We start from the raw sequence: 17,762 nt of genomic DNA, 5'->3' as shown, positions 1-17,762 counted from the left end.
ATTTCCGGCACCAAAAAAAAAAAAGATTAAAGTTTTTTTGCTTTTTTTGTCTTTTGGGGTGGATTTTATATATATTTTTTTTTTTTGGTGGCGAAAATGGGCTTCCATACAATGCAGTACTAAGACGTTACAGTACACCTGTTTGCATTTTGCAGTAAGCAAGCCAGCCTACTTTTTTGGCTAATCTGACCCACAATCCTTTGTGTCAGCAGATCTATGAGCAAGAGGGTCAAAGTCTAAGGTGCATGTATGTCCCAATTGTATACTGCATGCTACAGTACATACTTTGTAAGGGGAGCTGCAGTATGTTCTAAAAGTAGGGCCTCTTGTGCACATTGATGGACTACTGAACTGTGTTAAGCATCTCAGTCCACCAGGTGTCAGCAGAGACCAGAAATAAGTTCACCGGATCTTAATCTGTGGTGGGCAAAGGTGCTCCATGGAAGGCTGAATTTCTGCAGGTTTTTAATTTTATTTCACTGCTTAAACATTTCTGCACCAGCTGATGTTACTGATTAGCACACTTACCAACCAGAGAGAAATATCTGATGTGAGTTCATCCTGTGTGTTGTTGGGTTTTAATGAGCACCTGCAGAGTCTCTGTCCACAAACATTTAGGATGTAAACTAGTACTTCACAAACCTCACTCTCTGCTGTTCTATCATATGTTTCTAATCAGGGCCAGATTACCTGACCACCTTGGGCGCCACAGTGAATGTAGTTGAAGAACGGAGCAGCAGGACTGACTCTTGTGCCATGTTGGTTCCCAAATCAGCCTCAGCTTTTCCTTCATGAAGCTTGAATTGTCACTGAGTTGGTAAACAGTAGACAGATGTTTTCAACCACCTTTGTCTCTTTTCACACACATTTTTGTCACCATCATCACATACTAGCCACAAACATGTTTGTTGACAGAAAAGTAGGTCACATTCCTCTCTATCCCGACACAATCATGCGTCTGTCACTCCCCCTCCTATTCACATAAAACTCTAATTTTATACTCACTACTACAGCAGGAAACTCAGTCCAAACCAACATGGCTTGGCGCACCCTCCGCCTGGCTCTTCTTGGAGCTGAAACTGCACCACAGTGTGGCCACGAAGGGGTCCAGACTCAGGAGAGGGGCCACCTGATGAAAGTGAGTCCGTGCAGTGGAAACCACACTTTGAATATAGTTTTCAGGACCTTGACTTTGGGTTTTGTTTGACATTTTCTTCTGTGTATGTGTAAACACTGTGGTTCCATATGTGAATGCCTTATGCAACACTGATTGTTGTTGTTTTTATGAAACTGGGTCAGTGTGATGTGCAGACCAGAAAAAAAGATAGAGGTTGTGCTTGGGTCTGTCATGTATGGCAGTTGGTCAGCGGCTCATTGGAGGTAAAAATATTCCAAAAGACAAAAAGAGAAATCTTGCTGGTGTAATATTATTGAATCAGTTATTAAGTTATTAAGTTATTTTGGGTTATTATGGCACTTTTAATGTTTTTTTTTTTTTTTTTTACCAGAAACTAGCATTAAATAAGCAGATTCCCTTTCATCGCTGTATTGTGACGGTTTGTAGGTGATTTAAATTTGTGAATGACAAATAAAGTTCTGCTTCAGGTCCCATGCAGAAAGACTTTTGCTGGGGGGGAAAATAAAAAAACAATTAATTAAATAATTTTTACAAAGCCAATGTGAAAACAAAATCTGGCCATTAACCAGTGATCCAGTGAATATTTAAAAATCTGAGAAAGAAATAATCGTCATGCGTTATTAATCATTCTTTTATTTATTCAATTTGAAGGAAAAGTGAAAATAATTAGGGTGATTTATTGGCAAAAATTGATTATAATATTCATAACTATGTTTTCAAGTGTATAATGACCTAAAACTAAGAATCATTGTTGTTGTTTTTTTACCTTAGAATTAATTTCTATCTGCATAAAGAGTCCGCTATATGTTGCACCGCCATGTTTCTACAGCAGCCCAGAACGGACAAACCAAACACTGGCTCTAGTGAGACACTTTTGCAGTTTTACGTTACCGGAAGGCCTCTGAACTTCTCCGACAGGCTTGGAAAGAGAGAAGTGAGCGAAGTTTACAATCTCGGTTGCAATCTGCAACCTCACCACTAGATGCCAATAAATCCTACGCAGTGCGCCGATAAAATGACTTTTACTCCAACAGACCACATCATTTAGTGTTGTGAGTTTTCACACTTTGTAATATTTTACCAACTGAATGTCTGCCAGGATCTGCTCATGATTAGTTAATCCTAATTGAATAGGGCTCTGTTTTTCCAGGAGGAGTGGGCGCATGAGGCCTCAGAGGTAGACGGCTCAGAGACGCAGTGGTTTCCGAGGCTGGGCTCTCTACTCCTCCAAGCATTTGGTTTTTACTTGTCTCTACTTTTAGAAACTTGGCCATCGGGGAAAACACAAACCCCCTCTTTTCGCCAAAACCACAAGCGAGTCACAGACATGGAGCAGCAGCAGCAGATGATGATGTTGTATAGCGGGCGGCCTTCCTGTCTAAGTAAACAGAGATCCAGACGGGTGAGGAGTGGGAGGCTGTGGTCTGCTTCAGACTGGCAGTACCAGGCCTCACCCAGACCCACCATAACAGGATATGGTCCTCGGGCCCACACTGAGGATGATTGCATCATGTTATTATTTCCCTCAGGTTTTACCATTTGGTTGGCGTGGTAGTTGGCTATTCATGCACGCCGTGTACCATGTGAAGAGCTGGTTTGAAGGCTCTGGAAAACATATCTCTTTGTGGTGTTTCTGACCAAAGTGACAGTGAATGAGGTTACTTTCCCATCTTAAGCAGGTCTTATATAACTACATACGTAGGTCTGGCTAAGTGGGCATGGAGAACATTAGTAATTAGGTTTCTGTGACTCAACAGATGGTATGCATGCAGGAGCTATTTAAGCATATGCGTGTACTATGTAACCACCACTACTTTTCAAAACAATAATTTTAGATGCATTTAGATATGATAGGAAGTAATACATTAACCCAAATACAGTTTTGAGATATTTTGTAACCCAGTGTTTTTTGTTTTTTAACGCTACGTTTACTCCACTTCATTTCAGAAGCAGATATTCTTCATCTTACTCTGACTTCATCTGACTGTTATACGTATATTGGTGCTTTGCAAACAAAACACATGATCAACTTAAAATAATAAATAAACTAAATAATATAGCGTATACTGTTGTAGAATAACACAACCTGATGATGAATAAATAGCTCCATCTTAACATGGAGCTAGTTTATACACATTTAGGTTTTTTTTTACTCCAGAGGGGTGCAGCCACCTTTAACTGGTCACATGATACACCTGAGGGGTTGTGGGATAAATAATTGGAGAGAAAAAAAGTCAGTATCATTTGTTTTTTTTACTTTTCCCTGTTTCCTTTTTATGTTTGAAATATCTTAATTCGATGATAATTATATCTCTTTGAACTTCAACTATAGAACCCCTGGTTCCATCTTAAATAACATATTGCATTTTAAGTTTGTCATATGTTGTTTTATGTCCGATCTTAATTTGGATTATTAACCTCAGCTGTAACAATATTTCACTCTGAAATGTGGCATAATACTATAACGTGGCTGAACATGGAAATACACGACTACTTTAATAGCAACAGTATACTTGCAATGTGATTCAAGGAGGGCCTCAAGTTTGTTTATTGTGCTTTTGTGTATTCGTACGTAACAAAATAGTAAAAAGTATATCATAAAGTAAGACCTACCTTTCAGCCCTTATGTCAGATAGTATGTCAGTCAGTGTTGCATATTCAAACACATTTTCAATCAAATCAAACTGACACAGTGAGCCTGCAGCTTCCAGAGCTCCTGGAGTTCTAAATTGATTTTTATATATTAATATTAATGGCTCAGTAGTAATAATACATAGAATGGAATACAGCCTTTGTAAACACAAAGTGTGTACTCTCAGTACAGTGACCTTAGGATGCTTATGTAACTTTATTTAAGTAAAAAACGTGAATGCCCTTGACTGGATATTTTTAAATTAAAGTGAAGGATCCAAATACTTCTTCCACCACCTCTGTGCTGCAGCAACAGCAGTGAAGTGTGTACAATGTAAGTGTCTAATGCCACGTATGGGTTACAGAAGGCTCTTGTTGTGTCTGCACTGCAGTCAGGACAGTTCCACTCCGCGTAAACACAGACAGAGCCAGTGACCCACAGTGGGTGAAAGGCTGTCCTCACATCAGCCCCACAGGTGCTCAGCAACACGGCCGTGGCGGCTTTAGAGCGCCACATTTTCAAAAACAAGTCCACACAACATCCCCAATCGTCACAAGCGGTTGTATGGCACCCATGGCTGGTTTCATGGGCTCCTCTTAGACTGTAGTAAAAGCAGTAAATATAGAAAACAAACTTGTTGGCTGAAGAGGAGGCTTTGAAGAGCAGCGTGGTTGTGGTGGAGGGAAAGGGTGATTTGATTAAATGAGTGTGCTCTGTCCTTGCTGTTTTCTCTGGTCGGGTAATAGAAGAAAACAGGAGGACATATGTTAAAGGGCACATTGCAAAGCTGTGAGCGAGACAAAGAAATTCAGACAAGCGCCCACAGAGTCACAGTCACCTCTGCCACCAGGACGGTTAGTGGATGCACGGCCGTGTCCTGTCTGACCTGTGTGAGGTGGAGAAGTGATAATCGAAACCTTAACTATATGGAGTTAGAGGTCTGAAGCGAGGATTTATAGTGTTGTTTATATGGTCTCTATTTGAGTCAACCACAGCAGACTGTTGCTTCCTCCTGCATTTTTGGATGCACTGAGGAGAGGTGTGAGTCGGGCGCAGCGCAGACACCCATGCAGACAGACAGACACACACATACACAAACAAGAGCCAGTAAGAGCCAGTTCTGCAGCGCTCATGCCAGTGTGGTGGTCGGAGCGGTTTAGAAAACTGCAGGGTTTGTGGTAGTCCAGAGGCTACGGATGTCAGGAGACGATGTCCTCGATCACCACCGTGCCATTCAATCATGAAGTATTGTATCTGGGGACAATGAGTTCACAGTAACCTTGTTTACGTAAACTAGGACCCACTTTATTGAAAAAGTGCTATTTTACCTTTAACATCTTGAGTCATTCCCTGGTAAGACAAGGTGAAGTATCTAACTAGAGTAGAACAGATGCAGCCATAATCTGTTTTTCAGGGGAGGCCAGGCCAGCAGCTAGTCGAGGTTACATAACGTCTTATCTCTCACATTCACATCCGACCATGCTTGCACACGTTGTGAAGTAACACCCATCTTAAAATGAGTTAGCTACCCTTTAAGGAAATTAACATCATCTCCAAATGATTTCTGCCACAGACGTTAAGCATATTATGAGTTGCTGTTAAAATGTCTGGGCACATAAGGACGTCAGCTCACATAATACCCGCTTTTGCACACTCAAAAAACTGATATATCTGTTTGTGACCTGGGAAAAATGAACACAACGGGAAACTTTGACTTGAAAAGTTTGATCCAAGATAAAACCAGTGTTGTTAACAAATGGGATGAAGTATTTTAGTGTTTGTCCTGCTTGAAACTAAAGTAGGCTGCAGTAAATTCCCAAGATGACGAGGATCGTAATAGGATCCCCCACTCACTATCTCTCTCTCTCTCCCCATTGATACATTTGAATGCACTGGTGGTCTAAAGTATGCAAACTCAATCCATACAACAGCCTGTTGCATCGAACCCAGGCCTTACAGTTTTATAGCTGATGGATATGTCTACTAGATGTGGACTAGATGTGGACATTGGCAACAGAAATGCATGAATGTGACAATGAAGCCTCAATTATAAACTGTAACTAAATAACTAAAAAAGTGCTTTGAAGAAACACACTTTTTTCAGCTGACTGCATGTCTGCGTGTGTGTGTGTGTGTGTGTGTGTGTGTGTGTGTGTGTGTGTGTGTGTCCATGCCGTTGCTGCAGAGACACCGGTGTCAACAATCACGCAGTCTGTCTGGAACCAGAGAAACCTGTACGAGCTGCTTTGTGCTCTGAATAATACAACACCTGCTCTTTTTGTCAGACCTCCATTTGTCCTGCATGCATGCAGTGTAATATCAACATGTGAGGATTGGTTTATTCTAGAATGACTCAGCAGAGGGAAAACAGTCTGTTAAATGGAAACAGGTTTAAAGGTGTAATATGCAGGATTTAGAACATGAACAAAGCAGCTCTCCCTCTGTGTGTTGTTATGCAAGCCTCTCCTTGCTTTGATTTCATAGCCGGGACGGCCGTGCATATATTTAGTGCATGTTGTTTGCATGTGGGCGTGCCCCACTGGCTAGCTCATGGACGCTGCTCTGCTCTGCGCTCATATGGCAGTTAAAGCTGATGAAGTCGTCCTGACTGATGGCGTCGTTACGGAGGAGTAGCACCCACCTTGCGCATCCCTCTCAGGTAAACATGAGCATGTTAGCGATGTTAGCATCGTTAGCACCTTTAGCTACAAGCTGTCCGGTCAGCGGTTGCCATGTTGAGAGCCATTGAGAGGCAATCAAAATGCTCCACATTTCAAATATTGCACATTTAAGATACAATACATCTAAAATGATTATGGTTTGTTTTCAAAGGCAGTTAAGTTGAATGATTAAAAGAACAGTTGGATTGACTAAAATGAATACATAACATAGCAAGAACCGTCATGCAGGAGGGAAAAAACAGCTGCTCGTAAGTGGGTCAAGAGTCGTTTTTCCCCCCAACTTCCGTACTGCTCTGAGCTCTGTCCATACACGTCTATAGTAACATTACATGTGTGCTTTTAGAGGGAAGAACGGCCAGCATGAAAGTGATTTCCCTTCCTCAGAGGGGCCCGACACACCCATGACTTCTGTGGACGTTAGATTTAGACTTCACCAGCTGTATTTTTCCATTTCAGGAAAATAAAAGCTGTACTGGCACATATGCACAATAATAATGCATGTGCCTCGTGCATTAATAAAGCATTGCATAACTGCACTATTGGTAAAGAGCTCTCTACTTATGCAAAGATGTAAAATGTGTCTTTAGCTTTAATAACTCCATATTGTGTATATACACAGATTAAATCATAGGAATATACATATAAATAGTATATTTGTGGCTACAATAACACATTTACAGTAGCAGTGTTTGCAAACAAGGGTACCACAGCTTTAATGGAGAATCTGACTAAACGGTTGAGCTTATTTATTGCAGCTGAAGAGATCTTTTAAAATAAATTCCTTTACATATGAAACCACTGCTCTTAAGACATTCACTCAAAAAAAGAAATATTGGTGTGGAAGTGAAATATATTTGTCCACCATATCTTTTTCCCCACTTTGCGCTAAGGGATGGTCTGCTACTTTCCATTCCAAAAGATCAGGACAGCTTGGTCTTGTTTAAAGCGAACAAACCAAGGTATACCAGGCTGTTATGGGTTTGTGGAATAAAAAAAATAAAAACCTGATCACATACTGCATGCGACCAACACTGCCCAATGTCATTACCAACTGGCTGTACCTTATTAAATAAAATAAAAAAACATGTAAAATCATGCATACACATCAACTTATTGATGTTATCTGCATCATTACAAAGAGCCCTTACTCTGTGAAACCAAGTAAAGGTTCCTTTGACGTAGAAGTTCTTAAGTAAACACTTCTAGAGAAACAGCCCATGTGCGTCTGCATTTAGATAAGACCTGAAGTCACGCGGTTCAGCCTTGTGACTCCACTTATCACTCACACCAACTGTTGCCTGTGAGCGGGATAGTAAAAAGCCGTCTGCTCACTGAGCTCAACTTAGCAGCTACAAGTGTTGAAGTAGGGACTATATTTTTAAAACATTTACAAATTTGGACTTTACGTGCAAAGACTCAATTCTTTATTACTTTTTTTTTGGGGGGGGGGGGGGGGGGGGGGGGGCGGTCCACTTTCTACTACCTTCAGAGTAAGAGCTCATCATTCCCCTTAAAATAACCAAAAGAGCACAGAGTTGGCAGGAGTAGTATTTATTGACATAGAAGTGCAACTGTCCTCTGAACATATCCATCAACTCTCTTTTGAGCGTGGGCTGTAACAAAGCAATAAATATGGTTGGTATAAAAACATGCCAGCATTTAATGCCATCAGCTAAACATTTACAAAAATCATAGCAGTCAGCTAAATGAGCTGCCAGGTAGAAACTTAAGGCAAGGCGGTGTTCTGCTTGCAGGCGGAGTACATGCTCCTTTTAGCTGATCGTATGACCTGCAATACAGAAAGAAAAAAAAAAAAAATCATGTCAGAATCTCACATTTGGACACAAAGATTATGTTACAGTAAAGTCTGATGATCAAGTTACCTTTGTTTGTTAAAAAGACTTCTGGATGTTATTCAGGATGTTGCCGTAGACAAAGTTGAACAGTTGTTCCTTTGACTTGGTTCCATCTAGCTGCACTGTAATAGCAAACACATTCAAAATCAATAGGAGAAACTGTCTGTAAATGACAAAGTAGTGATTATTCCAAAAATGCACCAACTTACAGACGTCAACATCTGATGACTCCATGATGTTCTTGTGTTTCAAATACATGGGCCAGACGTGGCCATCGAATAGGCCGGGGGGGTCTGGCACCGTGTAGTTCCTAGAGCTGCAGAGACACACAACAACAATTACAGAACGGTAATAAAGACAGCAGACCAGACTATAAACACCAGTTAAGAACAGCGTCTGAACACTGAGGCACTTACCACCTCCTCTTTTTGCATTCTTCATGTGGGATGGAAATAAAGTAACATTGGTTGAGCACGTCGATCAAAGGTCTGCGAGGGAAGAGACAAATTAATGTCAAGGCTGGCTGCATTCCTTTTACAGTGAGAAACACTCAACGGTGACGTAAAGAGCACACGTTCTTACCCGTAGGTGTAAAGCAGAAAGCCCTCCACAATAAGGATGTGAGACTCATCCTTATCGTCAGACTTTGGGACAATCTCAGTATCCAGGGTGTTATTGATGCCGTGAGACTTCTCAAACTTCACCGGGTTGTCCAGCCATGCATAGATGGTACTCATCATGGCGTCCATGTCCAGGGCAGCAAGGACTGAAAAGCAAAAGGCGGGGAGAGAGGATGGAGGTGGAGGAAGAAATGTATAGAAAATTGCAAAGACAAAATTGTCAGAAACGGTCTTCAACTTTGTCTATATTGCATGCAGATTAAAAATGGAACAAAGCGTCATAGCAGCAGACGTACAAGACAAACGCACACAGACACCCTCACAAATCCATTCATAAAAACCCAGGCTTACCATCGTACTGCTTAAAGCCATCTTCACCAACTTCAATCTGATCTTGGGGCTGAAACATACATTGATAAGATGTACCACGGTACATTCCACTAGAGCTACACTCTGCTATATGGAAGGCTCCGACAGTGTTTTTACTCACTAGGTCAAAACGGGCAAGTGTAAACACCCCACGACTTGTTACTCAGAGCGATCCCTTTGGTTAACTTTACCCCACAATTCAAAGACGTGTGTGTGCATGTGGCTCACCTTGAAGAAGTCATCCTGATGTACCACACAACAGTTGGGCAGGTTCTTGATCAGCCTGTTAGTGAGGGTGGTTTTCCCTCCATTGGTTACACTGAATGAAACAAAGCAATAAAGACAATAAATAGTTGACAATGGGAGCCAGTCATCTGATAACCTGACAGATTAATGATTAACGTTTGACCATCACCTTATATATTGAATCTGGCACATCCATTTTAGGAAGTGCAGTTATAGCCTACATTCAACATGGCAGCTAATGGATGTTAAATATATGCAATTACACATTAGATACATTTTTAGTTATTTCCACAATAAAACAAACTGGTTTTTTTACCATAAAAAGCCATGCAGAGCAGTTTGTAGCATGCAACCACAAAATGTACACTTTAAATAGATTTTAGGCGTCGTTATCTAACGTCACATGCAAAAATGGGTGTTTTAACGTAACAAATGGCGGATTTGGTCATCTCTATTACATGTCAGGAACAGTTAGCTTTAGCTCTATTTATTGACAGGCATTGCTAGAAAGGATTAGCGTTGAGGGTCTAACGTTACAGAAACTGTAACAAATGAACACAGCCATGTTTGGTCACTGAACAGCAGGACAACAAAAGGGAAGCAACACTCTGGCGGATGTTCATGAGCGCCCTCTCTCCACGTGTGCCGGGCTTCTAAGGCCTAGCAGCTTAGCTTAGCCTGATAGCTTAGCTAGCTTCATTCATTCAACTCACCCGCCGATGCCGATGATGTACTTCATGATTTCGGATGGTCAAAGCTCGTTACAAAAAAAGTGTCGTTTGGGAGTTCAAAACGTCAGTAAACCGGTTCAGGATCACAGTGATCAGACGGGAAGAAAGCTTAAAAAGAGAAGGTTACAGGAAACGTCAACTACTTGATTCGTCCATGGCACTTAAGTTAAGTGAGTAAGGTGAGAGCAGAGACGAGGTGTCACTCGGACACGGTGTTCCACCGAGAGAGGGCCGTTAGCTCGTTGTAGCTACTACACATACTGAGGAGAGGCGACGTGATTGGCTATTTAAACAGGCTCGAACCACACAGAAAGCCCACAACAGCCAATCAGGAGCGAGTGCTACCGCAGCTCCACCCCCTTCCTCCCTACGCCCACTTCACACCTTCTAACCTAAAACCCCATGATGTAGTCTGTTTGTTTTTATACAATAAGTGAAAAATAAAAGTGAAAAAAAACAAAAGTAGAAAGTGGTACTCCGATGTACCACTAAAGTAAAAGTAGTAATACCACAGTGTAGACATACTCTGTTAAAAGTAAAAGTTCTACATTCAAAATTATGCTTCAGTAAAAGTTCAAACATATTTGCATAAACATATTCCTTAATATACCAAAAGCGAAATGCAAAATGGCTTATTTGAGAAAAATATGTATTACATTATTGCATTATAATTATTGATGCATTATTTTAATCATCACTTTAATTTTGTAGCTGGTAAATGTGGAGTTATTTTTAATTACTCTACTGCTGGGTATTTAATCTATAATAATAATACAAAAATCATAATTTATTTATAGATTTTTGAAAAAAGTACAATGTTTGCCTCCAAAATGTAGTGGAGTAGAAGTATAAAGTGGAAATCCAAATACCTCAAAATTGTACTTAAAGTAATTTCTGTTAAAAATACACAAAATATCTTTACCCTTAACTTTGGGTCCTCTATAGTATTTAAAAATTGTGTTGGTGCCACCTCTACTTGAGTTTTACACATCACTGAATCTTTGATTGTTACCAAAGACTAGAATAGACGACGAGACCGTTTTCCTCTTAAGATAGAATATCATCCGTACTCCACCTGGACATAAAATAAAATCACCATAAAGAAGAAAAACACTGTGAACAGAGTATTTGCAGTTCATTGTTTGTAGCATTTAACTTATGTAATCGACAGGGCCTCTCTATACCACTGGGACCGTAACAGACACATGTTAATTATAGGGCAACTTTGCATTGTGGGCATGGTGCCAATGACCTGTCAGTGTTTCCCCCTTATTCATTTTCCATGTCAGCCTAGTTGCATTTATCAGTGTTATCAACTGTACTCACTTAACACCAATACACACCAACACACACGCACGCACACACACACACACACACACACACACACACACACACACACACACACACAATGAAAGTAGCTCATATTGGTGTCAGAATCAGAGACACAAACAAAAAACTAAAGGATAACATCTCTTGACACACACATTGTTGTGGTGTATATTTCACCAGCCTGCAGCTGACCTCTCTCTGTTTAGTTTAGAAACTTCCCAACCGACTCCATGACAGTTTTCTGAGGTTGCACCAAAATATTATGTTGGGGTTTACACCTCGAGAACCTCAGCTATGAGGAGGAAGTCGCCAAGAGAAGTGGAATTAAGTTCAGTTTGTAAGATTTCTATTCATAGTTTGACTTCATTCTGCCAATTTGGAGGAGATTGTATTGGATTTCTTGAAGTTTATAACAATTTATTGCATAAAAGCTTTTATAATCATGGTTATAATGATATAATGTTTCAAGGTGGTCAAGCGGTGATGAAAAAACTTTGAATAACTGAATAAATAGGCTTATTTCAGCTATAGGATCACAAGCCAGATGAACATTTTCCACAAAAAACCTTTTCCAGCCTTCTCATTTGACTACTACGTGATACAATGAGAACACCATCACCTTTAAACTGTGACTGAGAGATTATATTTCCGAAAGCGCAACACATTTGGCCTAAATCATGTTTAGCACGCAGTTGGTGAAGAAACCCTTTTCTATGAATCCTCATTTTTGGTAACTCCTGTGATCTGATGATTTAATTTAAGCTTCTGTTGTCTGCTTGATACTCACAACTCACCCCTGATCCTATCACAACATTTCAGTTAATTGGAAACCTGGGACTGATCAGATTAGATGTGTCCTTTAAGTTTGAACAAAGCAGTTTTAGTTTGCACATTTGTAGCTCAACAGTGTCTGATGGCGTCAATAGCTAATTGAATATCTAGAATATCAAATGACTGTTCTAATGATGGATATTCAGCAGCTGTATAGTTGGTGAGAGATAGCCTACAATCCACACTTGTATCAAGTACAATTTCTGATACAACCCATGCACTAAACCAGTGGTGGAAGACATACTCAGATCCTTTACTCAGGTAAAAGTACTGTAGAAATACCACAATGTAAAAATACACAGATTCAAGTTATAGTCTTGCAACTTGGATGGAAGTATCAACATCAAAATGGACTTAACTTAAAAGAATCAGTGTTGTACTAAAATTAAAATTGCATTATTAATGCTGATGCATCAACGTGGACGCAGTATTTCAGTGTGAGTTGGACGAGGTGGAGAGCATTTTAATTACTTTATAGAATGCTGGATATTTTGATCATATTCTATAACCTGATTATGTGTTTTATAAAAAAACAAATCAGTTCAGATATAATCAGATATTGCATTAATTATCTCTGAAATATAGTGGAGTATCTTGGTATAAGTACAAAATTAAATAAAACGGCAAGTACAATAAAGTAACAAGTATGGAAAAACATTCATGGTAAATTCTACCACCGGCCTCAACATGCCAGAAGAAAATGAATAATTAAATGTAAAAATCAACACAATGTTATTGAATTACTAATAACGTGTATGCAAGATTGAGCAAAAAGTGCTTTATATGTTCAAAAAACAACCAAATCTAAACATTGTATTTGCAAGTCTGATATTTGCTCACATGCTTTTTATTTTGTTCCAGTTTTGGTAAATTTAGTGGCAATAAAACACATCTTAACGTAGCTGTAAAATGACGTGGTCTGCTGTTTTTCTTTTCCATCATAATGTATTTTTTTCCCCACGCGAACTCGCGGTGAGTTTAATACAAGTCTTCATTAGTGTGTCCACTCACACAAATATTGTGTTACACTTTCAGTCACGGGTGTGGAGGGCAGAGCATGAGTCATGAGCTTCCTCTCGATGAATTTTAGTAGTTGTGGCTTTATTGTCTATTGTCTATTTCTAGTGTTGTGCGTAATAGCTCAGTGTTTCTCCCCAGCATGTAATGCAGATGTTAAGTCTGTCTGTATGGACACTTTGTGTCATATATCTAAATGGCCCATTAAGTGGAAATTCAGCTGTGGCTGTTTTTATTTCGCCGCAGTGTTTCCTGACATGAAGACCTGAGTTGCTGAATCAGCTGCGCAGCCCACATATGAATGTCTCATAAACCTGAGACCTGCGAGGTGTGTGAACTGACTTCTGACTGTACACAGTGTGTCCTCCTCTCCACTGTTCAGCTGTCACATTTCACCTCACATCTTTTCAAGCAGTCACATTTGTGTCATTCGGCATTCTTCACATTTAATCTGATTGTATTCCATAAATGCCAGATTTTCTGCATGACTGCAGCTCGTTCACAGTGAATTTGTGGAAATATGAAATCTACCGTCCAATCCGGCCATGTGATACAGATGGTGGATCACATAAAATCGAGGAGTACGCAAGTGCTGTTTGCGTAATAAATCCTTAAAATGTTGTGAACTTTTGACATGACTGTGAGAGTTAATACAGTTTGATAGTTTCTGCACATTTTGTTCTGCTCTTATTGTTGAGTCAAACCTTTCCAAACAGCTGGCTGCCATCTGCTGGCTGTGATCAGACCTCAGTTTGAGAAGTTTTGGTCCTGTTTGTTCTGTCTCTCTCTGTTTAGACCGGTAGACGTAGACAGTGACGTACACACACACGCAAAAAGTGCAGGAATTATTGAATAGTTGAAGTTTTTCCCTCTTTGAGACACACCCAGTAGGGATAGACTGTTTTTTTGTCACACACATTAACAAATACGAGCATGTGAGCGGAATAACAGTGAAGAAAATACTTTGAAACAACTCCAAAGGCTTTAAGTGACATTGAACCCAAATAGAAGATAATAATGTGTTCTCTGTTTTTCTAGAGTGTTTAAATAACGTACAAACATAATAAACACATGTACAAAGAAGAAATATTCAAGGTACATGCATTTGCAAGCGGGACAACTTTTTGATTTCCTGGAGTAAATGATGATCAATGATTAAAAAAAATATTTCTGATAGAAAAAAACAATGTATGTGAGAGCCAAATCTAAAAACAACTGACAACTGTGGCTGCTTCTTCAGTTTCTTGTGTAAAATACAAAAAATAGATTGTGAGGTTGAAGTGTTTCAGTCTGCCTCTGTTTTCTTCTTAAGAGACAGGTTAACCTTTAATTACAGTACAAAGATATTCTGTTTTAAAGCTTTTCATGTGATTTCCGCCAATACAACAAGATGTGTATTTTGTTCCTGCTTATGTGTCTGAAGGGAAACGAGGAGGTGGACTTTTAAAAAACAAGTAAATTCAACATTTTGAAACATTACAAAGGAGGGGGTCATCTTCAACTCTGTAGACCTGATATAAGAGCAGTAAAGGAAGGTGTGTGTTTAAAAACAGTATTTAACCATGTGAGGATGGGACACACTGAGCCCCTGATAGGTAAACAAAATACACCTTTACCTGTGGACTGTATTGTATAGGGAACAATTATCAGCACCAAAGTAAGCTAAATATATGGAAAGTATTTCCCTTTATTTATTTCCTTTCTAGGAAACTTTCAAGGTTACGTTCATTTTCCATTCAGTCCAGTAGGCGGCGGTAGTGCGCCTGCGCCACTAATAAAGAAGAAGACGAAGAAGAAGAATTTAAAAGATGAACAGACACCGAGACATAAAAGTAAGTAAATCGACGAACGAACGACAATGATTACTGACTCTTTATAATCATAACAATTAAGTCACGTGTGACCGTTATGTTGTTTTCACTTTTTAGCCATGTAACGTTGGTTAGTAGACTAAAGTTAAATACCTGAAGTTGTCTTCTTGACTTGCCAAGCTATTAGCTAATTGTCTAGCTAGCTACCTTGCAAATCCTGTTGAAATAAGACTCCGACTAAATAGGAACTTCAGATGTAAATGAAAATTGCTCTGTTGACGCTTCTTTGCGTTAGGTGTCTTGAATATCACAGTTTAAACTTTAAATGGTAAACTACGTTTGTAGTTTGAGCCAACTTTTCCTGTCCTTTTGCACACGTTCACATCACTTAACATACATTACATGAGAACAGACAACAAGACTGTTGTAGCTGACGTTATTAAGTAGTGGTAGGACAGTTGATACGTCTGAGGCTGATGTTTATTACTAATGACTTTCTTTAATCTGTTTCAGCTCCACATATCTATCCACAAGGGATTATCCACTCCTCCTCTGCAAAAATGCAAGAATTGCTGCCATCCTGCCAAATTTCATTGTCCATTTTGTTTACCGTCTTCCTTCGAACCGACCAACTACTCCAGAGCCAGGCATCACTTAGACAAGCATCTAAAGAAAAGCATTCATCTTCAAGGTAAAGACATATTTCATTTTTGTGATTTACTTGACAGTGTCAGCAAATGAATCCCTAATTGATTCATAATACAATGTGTTGTTTGTATATTTCAGGGTACACAATCCACAGATGCAGGCTGGAGTGCAGGAATCAACCACACTACCACTGTTTGTACTGCCCAGTCACGCGGATAAGGAAACAAGATCTCAACAAGCATGTGCTACGCTGCCTACAGGATCTACAGGAGAGAGACCCACAATCATCCCAACTACACACCAAAGGATCAACCTCCCCTGCAAAGGATGACATCCTTTCATGTGACATAGTAAGCCTGTGACCATGTATGATGCACTTTACATTTAACAGTTAAGTTTTCTGATGATCTTGGGTATGAATGAAGTTCCTCCTTTTCTTCTCCGTGAATGAACAGAGCTTTTTCTAGCTTTCCTACGTCACTTTTGACTGTCGGCAACATCATTTTTAAACCAACTTTTGTATTTTAATTACTGAATGGAAGCAGAACCGTTGCGCCTGTTGACTCTACAACCAGCCTGCACTTGTGCCAAAGCGTCACATCTTGTAATTTGTGACCTTGCGGTGTCTTTTGGATTCATTACGTCTGTAACTCCGTTGTTCTTCAGGACCTTTTTTGGCATCATAAGTTGCATGTGATGGGGTGTAAAGGACAATCAACGTCCTGTATGTGAAGTCATGAGCCGCAGAAGGAGGGAGTCTACGTTTGTCAAGGATTTCTTGAGAAAAACAAATCCGTCTTATCGTAAAACACTTCATAATCGATTAAATAGACTTGAATGTCAAAATCTAAGAGGAGACATTTTTTTTTTCAATTGCAAATGTTTTAAATGTTCGTTAAATGCTAATGTGGACCAAACCTTTTTAGCCAGCTTTGGATGTTTTCTCTGTCACAAACTGTGCATTATGCCACCTTAAAGTTAAATCACTGTCATCGGACACCATACATATTATTTTGTTCTCCTTTGTCCTCACAGGAAAGCTGCGATGACGGTGACGATCTAACCGTCATCACAGATCGGGACCACCAACACAGCCGAGGAGCGAGCGGCAGCCAGCGAGTGACTCCTGTCGTTGTCCAAACTGTGCAGACAAACGGTGAAAAGCCGCAGGACTGCGATGAATTCTACTTCATGAACCTTGTGAAAATGTTCAAAAAGTTGTCCCCGCAGAAAAAGGCAGAGGTCAGGATGAAAATCGAGAGACTCCTCTTCGAAGCCGAGTTTGACTAGAAAGGGTTTACACGCACATCAACAAATGAGTGTTTCCTGTTTGTTACGTTTTATTGAAAGAATTGTAAGAAGTAGAGTTTCAGTATCTTGGCTTTAATTTTTCTTTTATTGCAGACAAATCCTGGAATATTTTTCGTCAGTATTTTGTTGCTAGCCCACTGCGTCTTCAGTGAAGGTGCAAACTGGATTGTTTACAAGTTCTGAAGCATTGTTACCATTACTAGATGCCTCCTGCATTTGCAACAAGCAAGCTGTGATTTGCAATATGACATCATTTCTTTCACTTGTTAATTTAAAAGTATTTCATTGATCAAAACAAATGTCCTGCTTGTGGCTCATACATTAGCACTCAGAAACCCGGTAGCACTCGGAAATGTTTTTGCTATTTTTCAGCAACAATAATTTGTGAAAAAATGACGCCACAGTTTGACATTAGCCTGTAAAGCAGTGCTCGCAAATCACCTCTGTGAAGCTGCTGTTTAAGTATGAAATATGTTAATTGTTTTTCATGCAAATAAAGATCCTGCAAGGTGTGTGTATGTGGGCGTACAATTTCTTTGTGG

At 39.8% G+C, this 17,762-nt stretch overlaps 2 protein-coding genes across 11 annotated transcripts; one reads left to right on the top strand and one right to left on the bottom strand.

The window, feature by feature from the left end:
• Positions 1-321: 321 nt before the first annotated feature.
• On the top strand, positions 322-17,732 carry LOC142934311 (uncharacterized). Of its 9 annotated transcripts, XM_076078853.1 has the most exons (9): positions 322-461; positions 680-1,138; positions 1,910-2,190; positions 2,289-6,429; positions 13,697-13,778; positions 15,191-15,282; positions 15,775-15,952; positions 16,048-16,259; positions 16,945-17,732. In XM_076078853.1, exons 6-9 carry the CDS (start codon positions 15,259-15,261, stop codon positions 17,197-17,199), a joined length of 669 nt encoding a protein of 222 aa, XP_075934968.1. In that variant the 5' UTR covers positions 322-461; positions 680-1,138; positions 1,910-2,190; positions 2,289-6,429; positions 13,697-13,778; positions 15,191-15,258; the 3' UTR covers positions 17,200-17,732. The 9 variants fall into 9 exon arrangements, with proteins under 9 accessions (XP_075934968.1, XP_075934969.1, XP_075934967.1 ...); XM_076078852.1 differs by lacking the exon at positions 322-461 and having other exon boundaries at positions 1,017-1,138; positions 1,968-2,190; XM_076078857.1 differs by lacking the exon at positions 322-461 and having other exon boundaries at positions 1,021-1,138; positions 15,196-15,282.
• mibp2 (muscle-specific beta 1 integrin binding protein 2) lies at positions 7,987-10,546 on the bottom strand. 2 transcript variants are annotated; one of them, XM_076078862.1, is made up of 8 exons: positions 10,256-10,546; positions 9,525-9,615; positions 9,279-9,327; positions 8,890-9,073; positions 8,724-8,795; positions 8,517-8,623; positions 8,335-8,429; positions 7,987-8,240 (listed from the first exon to the last, which is right to left on the bottom strand). In XM_076078862.1, exons 1-7 carry the CDS (start codon positions 10,279-10,281, stop codon positions 8,344-8,346), a joined length of 615 nt encoding a protein of 204 aa, XP_075934977.1. In that variant the 5' UTR covers positions 10,282-10,546; the 3' UTR covers positions 7,987-8,240; positions 8,335-8,343. The 2 variants fall into 2 exon arrangements, with proteins under 2 accessions (XP_075934977.1, XP_075934978.1); XM_076078863.1 differs by lacking the exon at positions 9,279-9,327.
• Positions 17,733-17,762: the final 30 nt, after the last annotated feature.

This window comes from Anarhichas minor, unplaced genomic scaffold (assembly GCF_050575085.1).
Source record: "Anarhichas minor isolate MPS153535 unplaced genomic scaffold, ASM5057508v1 ptg000067l, whole genome shotgun sequence".
NCBI lineage: Eukaryota > Metazoa > Chordata > Actinopteri > Perciformes > Anarhichadidae > Anarhichas > Anarhichas minor.
The sequence above is the reverse complement of the archived record's forward strand: the minus strand, read 5'-3'. Positions and strand labels throughout refer to the sequence as shown.